The following is a 15832-nucleotide window of genomic DNA, read 5'->3' as shown; positions in this document are numbered from 1 at the left end:
CCACCAAACTTTTGTTCGAGAGTGTTCTCAGAGGTGGCTAAATGAAATGGAACCAAATTCTGCACACACTGACACAAATTGCCCACCATATGAAATTGTGCAATGGCATACTAAGAAATCCAAAATGGCCGCCATTTCAAAATGACCACTGCTTAAAGACAAAAAACAAAATCATAATAAGTACATGAAAAATTGTACAGACTTGATTTAAGGTTAACAAAATAGGTCACCACAAGAGATTTTGGTCGGCAATACTGAAATTTAAAAAATGGCCCCCGTTCAAAAATTTTTTAAATTAAAAAAAATATCGAAAAAAATGGTGTTGCATTAACAGATTTAGGAAGCTCCTGAGACCAATTGGAACTTTTTGGGAACATATTCGTAAAACACATCCATTACTGGTTAAATTAAATGTTGTTTTATTGATGAAGCATTTAGCAATAATTACTCAGCAACATCAACATCTTCATGTTCTGTGATATCTTTATCAAGAGTATTGAAATTTGTGACAGAAGTCATCATTTCGACATGAACATAAGACAGAGCAATTCATCCCTTGCTCTCGGCTGACACATGTGCTTAAACATGCCTTTTTGCCCTTCCATTAACAAATAAGATCTCGAAGAAAGTCAGAAGCCATCTGACCTTCAAAGAGTACAGGCACAAGAATTTATATTTACACCATCTGGTAGGAAATACTGATAAATTTTCATGATTGTAGCCATGTGAAAAGTCTTTTTCTCTCTGATTAAATCTTGGTCTAAAATTTTGGTAAGGTTTTCAAATGCTAAGTCGTGTATCGAGGGTTCTGCTTAAGCCTTTACCGTCAAACATATGGTCAGACAAGCATAATGATGAACACCATTACCAAGTAAGGATTTATAAGGAATCCTGAACATTTCTTTATCATTTAACCCCAAACCAGCCTCCTCAAGACCATTCATTCTCTCATCAGAAAGCAGTTTGTGTAATGTTTCAACTTTTTTGTGAGTTGTCCTCCTACATATAAAGCAGTGAGCATTGCTAAGAGGAACAAAACTGCTTTCTAATGAATTGGCTACAGATTCAAAAGAACTTAGGTTTCCACTTAAAGCAAGCTTTTGTTCATTTATATTATTTGCATAGAGCCTTAATTCTCCAGTATTTTGCTTACTGGTGAATCTTTGGTAACATGAGTGGTAGTACTGCACTATGCATGGCTCTGAAGACACATCAAACTCCTTCAAATCTACAGAAGCATAATACAAGGAATCATTGTGTGAAACAGATAAGCAAAACAAACTATGGTATCACGTCCAGGTTTTGATGCTTTCAAAAGTTTCTCATCAGTTTCTTCTTTACAAATAACACAATTGTCAAAATCAAACACACGTCCAGGTTTTGATGCTTTCAATAGTTTCTCATCAGTTTCGTCTTTACAAATAACACAATTGTCAAAATCAAACACACATCCAGGTTTTGATGCTTTTAAAAGTTTCTCATCAGTTTTGTCTTTACAAATAACACAATGGTCAAAATCAATCACACGTCCAGGTTTTGATGCTTTCCAAAGTTTCTCATCAGTTTTGGCTTTACAAATAACACAATGGTCAAAATCAATCACACGTCCAGGTTTTGATGCTTTTAAAAGTTTCTCATCAGTTTTGTCTTTACAAATAACACAATGGTCAAAATCAATCACACGTCCAGGTTTTGATGCTTTCCAAAGTTTCTCATCAGTTTCTGCTTTACAAATAACACAATTGTCAAAATCAAACACAAAATGCTTTTGTTTCGCATCAGAAGGTGCGAATTACAAAGAGGTATAAAAACTGTTCATCAGTATTAATGTACTAATCAAACGCACCAAACATACACACACACGCCGAACAACATTAATAATAATCGCCAAATTACAATTAAAACAACCGAAAAATAATACGGATCTATGAAAACAAATATCAAGGTAATGAAAAATACCTGTTAACACACTGCAATTCGTCAACCAACTGACTTTAAACAGCAATATTTGACTTTGGAAGTAAAGTCAAATCGGATTTGGGAAAGTGTGTAAAATATTCGGAATCACATTATGACAAATTGCACCACTTTTATAAAAATATTTCACTTCATGAATTATTTACAAATCATTGTTTTAATTTGAATCACGGATAGTTGCTCTGCTTTCATGGTAAAAAAATCACTTTCAATAAACTTTTAATTAATTAAGCGAGGTGAAAAGGATTAAAAAAACACTATAAATATACACAACTTTTGACAGGATTGCATGTATTCAATTTTGCACATGTTCCTTTCAAAAATTAACAAAATGATAGTCCAATATGTGTGTTGACAGGTTTTAAATAAAAAAGGATTACAAAATATAGACATTTCATAAGATCTTTGTTGAATCATGCATGGGGTCTTAACTCATATAGAATGTTACACTTTGTTATACAAAGGACCAGCTTCAAGACTTTATGACATGAAAGTTGAATAATCACTTGATTATCTTAAACAAAAAACTTCCATGTGACTTTCAGGTAATTTAAACTTTTTAATTAGACAACTTTTTAAATCTTCACCACACGGCTATAATGGCGACAGACGACGACGGACAACAAGTAATGGCAATAGCTCACATGGCCTTAGGCCAGGTGAGCCAACAAAAAAATTAACATTGTGGAAGTATATATCAAGCATGCTCATCTGTTGCTCTGCAGTTATCACAATAATTTTAATTATCAGAGAAATTCAAACAGCTGCTTTTTCTGACACCCTGAATCTCTGAAATTCAAATTTTAATAATTTTTTTAGATAACTTTACTTCAAAGAGGAATTGAAATCAAATAGTTATGATTCTATAATAAACTTTGCATCTGACAAGCAACTATTTGCACTCAAATTATACAACTTTGATTTTGTTGCAGAAGAACATATTTACTTTCATGAAAGATGTCTTGACCCAGATGCGCATTATTTCCAATAACGCCTGGTCTGTGTCTGTGTTAAAAAGTTTATGTAGGTCATTTCCCTTATAACTATTTTTAGCCTCTCATGTATCAGAACTCCAATGTTTATAGGAAGTCTCACTCCTTCCCTTAAATGGAAATAATAGAACATGAATCATTTCTCCCATGGTAGAGTGATTATTACTTTACCAATACTGGTTTGATCAGTGGCATATGCATTTTTCCTCAGTATTGGTTGAGTGCTTTCCATTGTGCATTGTAAGTGTGTTTCAATATTTTAACATAAAATATATAACATTTTAAACTGGAGGCACTAGAGAGCTTGAATTGCTCATCTGTAGAACTTGAAATCATGTGGTCATATAATTTGATTATTTAAAGCTTAAATTGTCTCTGGTGGCCATCTTGTTTAATGCAGAACCAAAATTTTATCAGATGTTAAAGTTGTCCCTATTATTTTTCCTGGAAAGTTTGGTCACCATTGGATCAGTAAAAGCAAAGATATAGGCCAAATGTGTTTGACCATACAAAGGTGTCAATAGCTACTTTGAGTGGCCGCAGCCACCTTCTGAGCCACATAAAAAGTGGATCATTTGTAGAAGGCATTGAGGTCATTTACCCCATCAAGTTTCAAAACATTGGTACTTGTGGTTTCTGAGAAGTTTCGCCCATCAGAGACTTAAATGGCTTTTGATGACCATTTTGTTTAATCATGGACCTTTTGTTAAGACTCTAGCTCTAGCTTACATAATTTCTGCCAAGTTTGGTTAAAATTGGTTAAGGTGTTTTCATGTAGTGGAGCAAAATGTGAAAAAGTTACAGACAACAAACAACTGAAGATGGATGCAAAATGATGGCATACGCTCACTGGAACCTTTGGTCCAAGTAAGCTCAAAGAATTATTATCATAAAGAGGCACCGCTCCCCTTAGATCTGACCTATGTTGAAATATTAGAATTTAGTCATGAAGGGGCACCCTTCCCCTTACATCTCACCTATGTTGAAATATTTGAATTTAGTGTAAAATGAAAAACTGTCTTTATAAACTGACTTACTGGATGTCCAGGAAACCTTTCATCCACAACAAACATAGAATAGTCACAAGCTATAATACAGAGGAATGGTGAGTGTTGTTTGATGATCCTTATCCTCTCATACTGGTCTAGAAATTTACTTGGTAAGGCAAACAGGTCAGTTCCATTGTGAGTTTTCTTCTGAAATTGAAAACAATATAGAATTTTAATTGGTTTTAAGGATGTTCACTGCTCCATTTAAGAACAACAAGGATTTTAAAAGGTTGTAAAATCTTTTAAGATCATTCATGCTAGAACAATATATGAGGAGAAAATAAATGGATCAGTGTGCTCATTTTTGAGAAATAAGCATTTGAAATTTTGGCGGGAAAAGGATTTCTCTAGATTTTCCACAGGTTTTGTGTTTGGAGGTCTTATCTATTAAAACCACTGAAGAAATAACAAGGATTTCATAAAAACTTCCCAAATAACATTTTAAGGTATGTTTAAGTAAATTATGAAAAGAAAAGTGGGGGTCAGTAAGCAAAAAAAATTAATGCTATGAAATCGATAAAACCAGAAAAGTCCAAAATTCTGACAAAAATGGCTGAACATGACTTGATTGATCAACCCATAAAACATGTGTCACACTTATCTACACATTATTCTAGACAACTACATGTGTAAAGTTAAAGTTCAAACCAACTATTTAAATAGAAAAAGCATAATTTTAGTGACAGAATCACAGGCAGATGGATAAAAACAGCTCAAGGTATATCTCCCATTGAAAGGAAAAATACTGTTTTACATCAGTTATTCATTTTGAGAGAGCATCATTCAATGTATACATGTTTACCTATGGAACAATTCATGTGGGAGTTTCTCACCAACTGACACTGTCTTATGTGGGAAATGTCTATGTAAATACAAATTTGTGGTGTAAAAATGCAATTAATTAGTATTTTTTCATGGGAGTTGCACACCTGACGTGGGAGGGTTATAAACAGATATGTCAATGTATATTTGTACATGTCACAGTAATCTGATCCAACACAAAAAGTATTTTGACAGCCATTATAGCAAAAGTTGGCAATTGAAAATACTTTTTCATAAGTAGTTGATAAACAGTACATAAGGGATTAATGAGCGAGGATAGAGGACTTTTCCTTTCAAGAGTGAAAGGTCCTGGCCTTTTCCAAATTTAAAATCAAGGGTCCATTGGAGGAAAAACAAAAGTCCTTAATAAAGGTTGCAAAATAGGGTAGGGACCAAGGTATATGAAATTTTAAATGTCATGGACCTCACACCGCCACTTAAATTTGAACCCCTGAATTTTAGTCCTTTATATTTTTTTTTTCAATTTTAACTGGCATGTTAGGTATACAGATAGTCGATACAGGTGAACTTATAACATTAGCAACACACAAAATTTGAAATCAATCCATCAATATTTTTAGGTAAATTTTCTATATCATTCCATACAGTGAAAATGGCAAAGTCCAAAAAAAAATGGGAAGTTGAAAGCGGAGAGCACCCCAATCACTTTTCAACTTATGCCCCATTAATTATAAAGCCACACCCTAAATTTGAAATCAATCCATCCTTGAAGTTCTGGCAGACGGATTGATGGAATAATAGACAGACAAGGTGATTCCATTATACCAACTATTTGTTAATTGTGAAACATATTTAATTCACAATTATTATTTCACATGTATATTCTGCGTATGTTTATGAGTTCTGTAATTTTGTTTTAACCATCACTTATTGTATACTTTCAAGAATTTCTAGTTATAACATACCCGCAGGTCAAATAGTTCAACCACTGAATTATCAGCATGTACAATCTGTCGTGGATGACTACCAAATATAGCCTGTCTCCATTGGTCTCGACAATAAAATCTATGTTCTTTTGTCTTCACAACTTCCTCAGATCTAGATTTTAAAAAAATCAAATTGGTAAACTGGCAGTAATTCCTAATGAATGATCAGACATACAGACAGAGGGAGTCAAGCAGATATGGCTTTCACTGTTGGTGATACAAGTAACAATAAAACAACAGTGAATATGCTGTTTAATTATAATTCATTGAAGAATATTACATTATAGTTTGAAGAAAAACCACAAGACTAAAGCTGCAAGTAAATTAAGGATGTCTGCTGCTCATGTTCAGCCATTTTTGTCAGATTTTTGGACACCTCTGATTTTATCCATTTTATAGCATTATTTTTTTTGACAAGTGGCCCCAACTTTCCTGTTCACAATTTCATTACACACCTTAAAATGTTATTTGAGATGTTGTTATGAAACAATAAGATATCTTCAGTGTTTGAATAGGCAAAACATACTTAGACAAAAATGTATGAAAAATCAAGAGAAATTCTTTTCTCACCAAAATTTCAAATCCTTATATCTAAAAAATGAGCACAATGACACATATATATATTTTCTTCTTATGATCTTGTTCACAACCCTTTAAAATCTTTGTTACTTTTTAACAGAGTAGCAAACATCCATATTAAAAAGAAAAATACTAATTTTGTTTTTAAATCTCTGTGTTCAGTGTTTTGATCTTTTGTTTGGCAAATTTTAAAAACAAACTGTGATTCTCTCTTTCAAAGCTACTGATAAAAAAAAAAACAATCTGCACATTTTCTAGGGTACACAAAGGACAGATTCATTTAGTATAAAACATCATGAAAGAAGTCTGCTCAGCTTCTACTGTATCTAATTATGATAGTTTCATTCCAAGGTAAATCAATAAAAATGTAGTCAATTAAAAGATACCTCAGTAAACACCAGATTTATTATAAATGTAGAGTTTCCCTCAGTATAGCATGATAAGACCACAGCATGTTTAACTACTTGGGGCAAGTAACTTACAGTTCATTTTGTAACAGTAATACATAAAACAGTGGATTCCACTTAATAACATGACAATGAACAATTGGAAAAAAGCACCATTTTTCCATTTTTAAATACCCCCCTTCCAATTTTTTAATCACATAGTAATGAACAATATGAAAAAAGCACCACTTTCCTGAACATCGACCCAACATATTTATATTTTTAATCTGAGGAAGATGTGATTCTCTATTATCTATAAAAAGTTAACCAGACACTACCAAAAAATTACAGAAAATTATATAATTTTTTTGGCATTTCATTTAATTCATTATGTTTTTGTTTCATATTCCATTAGGATATTGCTGCTCGGACGTTAAACCCCAACAATCAATCAATCAATCATATTTCATTAGGATATTGCTGCTCAACAATCAACTACAATGACCCCAACAATCAATCAATCAATCATATTCCATTAGGCGTTCTGGGTTTTTCTTAAAAAATGTCTAGAAACAATTAATAGGCCAAACTATTGGTAGCCATTTTTTATATTACAATCAAGGTGATTAAGATGATGTTATAACTTCTTCAACAGGTTGATGACCCTATTTATTTTCATTACATGTAATTGAAATAAGACACCTATATTTTTATCACATAAATTGAAAGAAAACAGCTATATAGTTATTACATTAATGAAAAGACGCCTATAATTTTATTACATTAATTTAAAGAAAATGTCTACCTTTTTTATGACATGAACTGAAAGAAGATATCTTTATGAGTTTATAAACAAAAGACCAAAAAAAATTATTTGTAGATCTAAATAGTAAAATATGTCTTTAATATAACCAGAATAAGTATGGTGTATATGTCAAAGAGACAACAAACCCACTGGATAAAAATGTCAGCCCAAGGCTGCAGCTGGTCGCAAAAACATCATTATACACAGGTACAGCAAAAGAGTTTTTCCTATATACTCAAGTAACATTAAAAATAAAGTGAAAATGAAATGACATACAGAGGCCAGAAATTCTTAACTTTGGACAGGCGCAAAAAAATGTGTATTTTGGTGCGATACATTTCCAGGCTCCATATAACTGTATCATAATTCCTTACTGCATGTATTTGAAGATGGACTTTTCAGACAAAAGTATTACAAAGAAAGGATTTGAAATTTGACAAGAACATTGGCTATAACATTATATCCCTCATTACGAAGAATAAAGTGGGTGTCCATGGAAACACAGTGAGTCAGTGGAACATGCAAAATTTTGTTATTAAGTAGCTGTCTTTGTAAGAATCATGCAAAATCTGAAAAATGTGATACACCCCAAAAAAGGCTACATAATTTTATTTTTGTAATTAAGTTGTTTTATGGGTCTATACTATGAAATGTGTAATTATTCATTCAAATCTGCCTGCTCTTAGGAGATAATCAACATTGAAAATCCGATAGATTCTATTGTATTTGAGTGTCATTTACAGAGTTATCTCCCTTAATTTTGAAATCTCCTGTGTATTCTATACAAATTTTATCTCCTAAGAGCATGGATTATATGAAAAACCAAATGCTAATTTCTGTTTACTATGGCATTTCAAACAAAATATGAAAAATAAAAATATGTAGGCTTTTCCCCCAAGAATCACATTTTGCATGATTCTTAGCTGGAGTACTTCTTTAAAAAATCATTCTTTAGAGATCACAAACTCATTTTATCAAAAAAAAAATAAATGTTGGTTTTTAAGTTACTGAAATGGTTATATGTAGATGGAAATAAAATGGAAATAAAAATATGTAGGCTTTTCACCCATGAATCACATTTTGCATGATTCTTAGCTGGAGTACTTCTTTAAAAAATCATTCATGAGAGATCACAAACTCAGTTTATCTAAAAAAAATAAATGTGGGTTTTTAAGTTACTGAAATGGTTAGAATTAAGGTAGATCACACCTAATACATGTATTTCTAATAGATAAATTTTCCTAGTTTTTCTTGAAGATCACCTTGAATGGACATTCTTCATAATTTTAATGCAAAAAACATAGGTCACTAAAACTTGATTTCGAGATAACCAAGCCTTAAAAAAGGAATTTTTTACAACATTTTATATGGATTCTGTAACAAATTTTCTTTATTTTGTGTACTATTAAAAACTGGAAGATTAGATTTCATATAAATTTATATAAAGCACAATCAACTGACATTCTATCATATTTCAAAAAGAAACCAAACATTTTTTCTTGTAATATTGAAACAACTAAAACTCCCATAACATTTCTATAGAGGTCTCACTAACCACTTCCGGGTCAAATGGCCACCCCCCTATGTAGTACCAAAAACACACTGAACCTAGACATATGCATTGTAAGTGCATTATTTATGTGTTTTATGATTAAAAGTAGTCAAAATAAAGCTGAGAATGTGTACTTTAAAATCATATATGTAATTAACTACAAAAGTGTATGAATATTGTTTACATGGGTGAGTAATTTGCCTCCATGCTGTCAGCAGAACAGGTAAACATGTGGATTTTCAGTATTATTTATTCAAGTAAATTTTGTGAAGAATTTCTACTATCATCGTACCATTAGCATAATGATTTTGGAAGCCTTATTTTCCAAGCTTCGCAACGGTATGCAGCTTTAAGATGTCATTTGTCCTGGGAATTCACAGTGAGACTTTGAAAATTACTTTTTTAACAAGTAAAGTAATGGAAACCGTTAGGTTAGAAGTGGTTAGTGAGACCAGAGCATTGTCCAGCAAATTATCTCCCCTTTTAAAGAATTTTCCAGCTAGTTATCTTCCTTAGAAAAGAGCTTTTTACAGTACATAATTGTAATTTTACCATACAAATACTTTTGTAAACAATTGTTTTCAAATATTTTGAACGTATTATTTATAGGACATTTAAACACTAGTAGTTAATTGAAAATATATATGAAAGTTCAACTTTGCAAGATGGCAGATGCTCTGTGTGAAAGGAGCTATCTACCTTAAACTGAGAAAAAATAAAAGCATCAGAAAATTTAAAATAAAGGGAAATAACTCCATAATCTATTATATAAAGCACTTTGAAAATATATTCTGAGTTACCTAGTTTTGATCTACAGATTATAATATCTTCAATTTTTCAACATATTCTCAAAAGGGAATGAACCTCTTTAAGAATAGAAAAAAGTTACTAATTTTTTCTTCTCTATTAGTGCAGTGACCAAAGTTGTGCATGCATGCATTTAACTCAATCAAAGATCAACTATTCAAAATCTTTATTTTTTTATTTATTACAAAACATACTACAAGAAAAATAAATGTCAATACAATATACACAAAAAGGGAAGAATGTACATGCATGCACCAAAAATTTAAATAAGAAATTCAGTCTCAGATATTTATATAACAACCCCATCCATATCCAAGGACATTTTGTTATTTTAATTTTTGATTGACATCTTACTTAGATACAATATTGTTTCACAACACAAAGCATTTCATTTGTCATAGGTCACATATATTTAATTTGCCAAAGATTCAATCTTTTCTTTTTTTTTTCACCAAAATTTACCAAAATGTGGCATTCAAAACAGGTAATTATTTAAAATCATAACCATAGCTCAAGGAACAACGACAAAGTCTTCTAATGACAGCTATAATTGACCATTGTATATCTAACTGTTGTGACTATAACATTTAAGGAATAGCACAATAGTTAAAAAGAAAAATATGTTTCACGAAAAACATCATGACAGTAATCTGACAGATTTTTTTGTATTATGTGATGACAAAAAAATAGCCTTTAACAAAATAAGATAAAATAGATCTTGAAGAAGATTGTCATAAAATTGTTTTGAAGAACATAATAAAAGTTTAACAAAAAATCAAAACATAGAAATCTAATTTCTGATGCTACACTTTTACTTGGGTCATGTTACAATAACTATACAGGGAAACCTGTCTAAACTGAACACCTTTCATACAATTTGTTCAATTTAGACAGGGGTTTGATTTATCTAAGAAAAAATACATTTAATCTAAAATAATTTGACTTTTGAAAGTTTTTCAGTATATTCAGATTTGGGTTTAGATAATTTTTCAGTTTATTCAGAGTTTGTTTTAGACAGGTTTCCTGTCTATTCAGAGTTGGGTTTGGACAGGTTTTTTTGTCTGTTCAGAGTTGGGTTGAAACTGGTTTTCTGTCTATTCAGAGTTGGGGTAAGAAGTTTCCTGTCTATTCAGAGTTTGGTTAGACAGGTTTTCAGTTTATTCAGAGTTTGGTTTAGACAGGTTTTCTGTCTTTTCAGAGTTGGGTTTTGACAGATTTTAAGTTAATTCATAGTTGGGTTTGGACTGGTTTCATTGTATTAGTTTTGGTTTAGACAGGTTTTACTTTATTATTGTTGGTTAAAGCCAGGGCATAAAATATACATTAGTTTAATGTTGATGACATTCATCAGATTAAGTACTTAGTGTCGTTATATTACTTTTTAGTTTGATTATGAGGAATTGTCATTTGGATATCATATTGGATTCGTTACTCTACATGCTGGGGCATTCCAAAGCTTGCTTAAAGTTGTGTTTACACGTGTTGAAGACCTTATTTACTGTTTTGGATTTAAGTTTTACCCTGGAGCATTATTAATGTATTATTTCACCACATCCATTCTTTTTTCAAGTACTAAGTAGTACATTCTAATTATCAGGAAGTAGTACCGGTAATACAATGATTGCTGATACACGTACTAGCATTTAGGCTTAAAATCAATAGATACATCATGCAATATTAATAATGATGATATATAAGGGTCAATCCAAGTACAAATGACGTATGAGATGACCGTTGATTATTAAACAAGGATAAACAACAACAACAACTTAATTTATATAAAAATCTGAAGAAGAGGGTGCACAATGGTAACATGTAATAAAGATTTTGTAAAAAGTATCATTTAATTCCACACCTATTGACCTCCAAATTGATTTATACCAAAATCTGAAGAAGAGGGTGCACAATGGTAACATGTAATAAAGATTTTGTAAAAAGTATCATTTAATTCCACACCTGTTGACCTCCAAATTGATTTATACCAAAATCTGAAGAAGAGGGTGCACAATGGTAACATGTATTAAAGATTTTGTAAAAAGTATCATTTAATTCCACACCTACTGACCTCCAAATTGATTTATAATAAAATCTGAAGAAGAGGGTGCACAATGGTAACATGTAATAAAGATTTTGTAAAAAGTATCATTTAATTCCACTCCATTTGATAACATGCACCTTTTGACCTCCAAATTGATTTATATGAAAATCTGAAAAGAAGAGTGCACAATGGTAACATATAAAAGTATCATTTAATTCCATTCAGCCACATAGGAGGAGTAACGGATAAGAGATGGATACCCCCACAACCCAATATTCGCTATTGACAAGGTCCAATTGATTTGGATCAAAATCATAAATGGAAATATTTTGTAAATTATTATTTTGATATGATGTAAGTATCAATCCATGTTTAAATGACCTATGAGATTACCAATTAGTATTAAATCTCTCCAGTATTACCATGACATTATAGGGTGATTGCTGATACATATACCAGTATTCAGCATTAAAAATTAATAGGTACATCACAATGCTTTCTATACATCATGATGCTTTCTAAGTGTCAATCCATGTTAAAATGACCTTTGAAAATTTAGTATTAAATCTCTACAGTACAAGTGACCATAGGAGTACAGTCAAATATAGACTGAAGAGGTTTAAATAGTGGTCCCTGACCCAGGCCTGAAACCTTCCTCTTTTTTATTTGGATGTTAATGTTGAAATTAGGGGTCAGAATAATGTGACCCAAACTGACATATCCATATCAAAGTAAAAATGAGATTTTAGCTTTAGTAGGTGTTTAGTTTACTGGTATTTTTTTAGAATTCTGTATAGACAAGTTTCAGGTTTGTTCAGGGTTCTGTTAGGATTAATGGTTAGTTAATAGATCAGTTAAAGAAACATTAAAGGTTTGTTTACAGCTCTATTTAGACTGGTTTCAGGTTCGTTCAGGTTTCTGTTTAGACAGGTTTCAGGTTCGTTCAGGTTTCTGTTCGGACAAATTTTAGGTTCGTTCAGTTTTCTGTTTAGACAGGTTTACGGTTCATTCAGTTTTCTGTTTAGACAGGTTTTAGGTTCATTAAGTTTTCTGTTTAGACAGGTTTTAGGTTCGTTAAGTTTTCTGTCTAGACAGGTTTGAACTTCGTTTTTTGTTTTGTTTTCTGTTTAGACAGGTTTTAGGTTCATTCAGTTTTCTGTTTAGGCAGGTATTGGGTTCGTTCAGTTTTCTGTTCAGACAGGTTTTAAGTTTGTTAAGGTTTCTATTTAGACAGGTTTTAGGTTGGTTCAGTTTTCTGTTTAGACAGGTTTTAGGTTCGTTAAGTTTTCTGTTAAGACAGGTTTTAGGTTTGTTCAATTTTCTGTTCAGACAGGTTTTAGTTAAGGTTTTTGCTTAAGACAGGTTTTTATTCAGACCAGTTTTAAATTTGAGAAGGAATTTGTTCAGGCAGGTAATAAGTTAGTCCAAGATTCTGTTAAAACAGGTTTTTGGTTCAATAAGGGTTCTTTGAAGATAGGCTTTTGATACGTTCAGATTAGGTTTGTCCAGGGTTTTTAGATTGGCCTTTGGTTTGTACAGGGTTCTGTTTAAAAAGTTTAAAGGTGGTTTAGAGTTCTGTTAACACTGGTTTTAGGTTTATGCATGGTTCTGTGAAGACAGGTTTCAGTTTCGTCGAAGATTCTGTTTAGACAGGTTTATAGTCTATAGTATATGATATATATGGTACTATTACAAACAACATGGACTCTGTATTAAATATATGGAAAAATTGTTTTTTGTAATTTACTTAATCAAAATTCCAACGATGAATTAGCTACAAATGTAAATTTGAATGTTGAAAGTAATATAGTATGTGATTTTCTAGACAAAACAATTATTTTTGAAGAAGTTTTTAATGTTGTCATGAGTGCCAAAAATGGTAAAAGTGCTGGTATTGATTTAATTCAAGCTGAATTATGTAAAAAATATACAGTTATTAACATCTGAACAAAATTGTTCGATTTGTGTTTTAAATCTGGTAAAATTCCTAAAATTTGGAATAAAGGTATTATTACTTCTTTTCCTAAATGTTCTAGCTCAGATCCAAGAGATCCATTGTCATATAGAGGTATTACTTTAGCACCATGTGCATACAAACTTTATTGTAATGTATTGAATAATAGATTGGTAAAAATGGTTAGAAGAAAGGGAGATAATCAATGATGAACAAAATGGTTTTGTTAAAGGAAGGAGTACAATTGATCATGTGTCCATTTTACCATCAATTATTGAAACTAGAAAGAAATGTAAATTGTCAACTTTTGTTTTATTTATAGATTTCAAAACGGCATATGATTCCATAGATAGATCACTATTGTTTAATAAATTAAATGATTTGGGTTTAAGTACTAAGTTTATGTTTGCCTTGAAAGCCATTTATTCAAATGTAGAGTGTTGTGTTCCTTTGAATGGCAATACTACTGATTCGTTTAATGTAAAGACTGGTTTGAAAATGGAGAAGATATGCAAAAACTGCTAGATGTTTTAAGTGTATGGTGTAATAATAATTGCTTGAATATTAATTTTAATAAATCCAAAATGATTCATTTTAGAAATCAATCAATACCAAGATCTGAATGTACTTTGGTGAAAATATAGAATATGTAACAAGTTATCCATATTTGGGACTGGTTTTAAATGAATTTTTAGATTATAATGTAATGGCCAAAGCAATGGCTAAATCTGCCAGTCGAGCACTAGGTTTACTTATTGTCAAATGTAAAACTTATGGCGGTTTCCAACACAATATTTTCACTAAACTATTTGACACTTTAGTTCAGTCAGTAATTAATTATGGCTCAGCAATTTGGAGCACGAAAGAGTTCTCCTGTATTTCAGCAGTTCAGAACCGCGCCATGAGATTTTATATGGGGTTGGAAAATACACCCCTAATGATGCAGCAGCTGGTGATATGGGTTGGAAACCCTCATACATTCGACAATGGGTTAACATTTTTAGACACTGGTCTAGTAAAATGGATGTAGATAGAATTAATTATAAAGTTTTTAAGTGGTCTATTAGAAAAGGCAGTTATAGAATTCGAAACTGGAGTTACCAAGTTATGAAAATGTTAAAATTTTATAGTAAGGAACAATTTTGTAATACAATGTATAGAAGTAAATATACTTGATAAGAGTACCATATGTCAGTTTGAGGTAAAAATGTTTGATAAATATAAAACTGACTGGTGTAACAGAATGAGTCAATATGGCCATGGTGATAAATTAAGAACATACATATTGTTTAAATTTTCATATTTTACTGAACAGTATTTGTTGCAAAATATACCTTTACGTTTTCATAGTGCATTTGCAAAATTTAGATGTGGTATAGCACCTTTACAGATTGAAACTGGTTGTTATGAAAGGTTAGCATTAAACGAACGATTATGTCTCAGTTGTAATGATATAAAGGATGAAAAACATGTATTATTAACATGCCCATTGTATGATGACCTAAGACAGTCACTATTTTTAGATATTATTAGTTATAATGAAAATTTTTTGTCATTGTCTAATGATGATAAATTTAAATTTTTATTTAACAATGAAATTGCATGTAGCTTAGTTGCCAAAAACTGCGATAGTATTTTACTGAGAAGAAATAGTATTTTATATCATTAATCTATGATACTTTTTATAAATCGTACATTTTTTTAACTGTATTTTAGATGTATATATTACTATGTTCTCAATAGTCTCTCCTAATTCTTTTTAGAATGGCTCATGCATTTTAATTTGTATGTTTTATCTCTTATTGTTATCATGTTTTATATGAATGTATTTGGTGAGACTTTAATAAACTATTGAATTGAATTGAATTGAATTGAATTATTGAATTGAACTGAACTGAATTGAAATGAAATATAAAATATTTAT

At 31.1% G+C, this 15832-nt stretch overlaps 1 protein-coding gene and 1 pseudogene across 3 annotated transcripts in view; one reads left to right on the top strand and one right to left on the bottom strand.

Moving 5' to 3' along the window:
* LOC148621189 (uncharacterized) overlaps positions 1 to 15832 on the bottom strand; it is a 55696-nt gene that overhangs the window by 27786 nt on the left and 12078 nt on the right. For all 3 annotated transcript variants that reach the window (XM_088575308.1, XM_088575307.1, XM_088575309.1), the window contains 2 exons: positions 5767 to 5899; positions 4007 to 4165 (listed from right to left, as the gene is read on the bottom strand). In XM_088575308.1, coding sequence (XP_088431434.1) covers positions 4007 to 4165; positions 5767 to 5899 — 292 coding nt within the window. The remainder of the gene's footprint in view (positions 1 to 4006; positions 4166 to 5766; positions 5900 to 15832) is intronic.
* Positions 14615 to 15577, top strand: LOC148621190 (uncharacterized; annotated as a pseudogene).

The sequence above is a fragment of the Perna viridis genome, chromosome 3, assembly GCF_037379345.1.
Source record: "Perna viridis isolate PV_CMFRI_1.1 ecotype Kerala chromosome 3, ASM3737934v1, whole genome shotgun sequence".
NCBI lineage: Eukaryota > Metazoa > Mollusca > Bivalvia > Mytilida > Mytilidae > Perna > Perna viridis.
The sequence above is the reverse complement of the archived record's forward strand: the minus strand, read 5'-3'. Positions and strand labels throughout refer to the sequence as shown.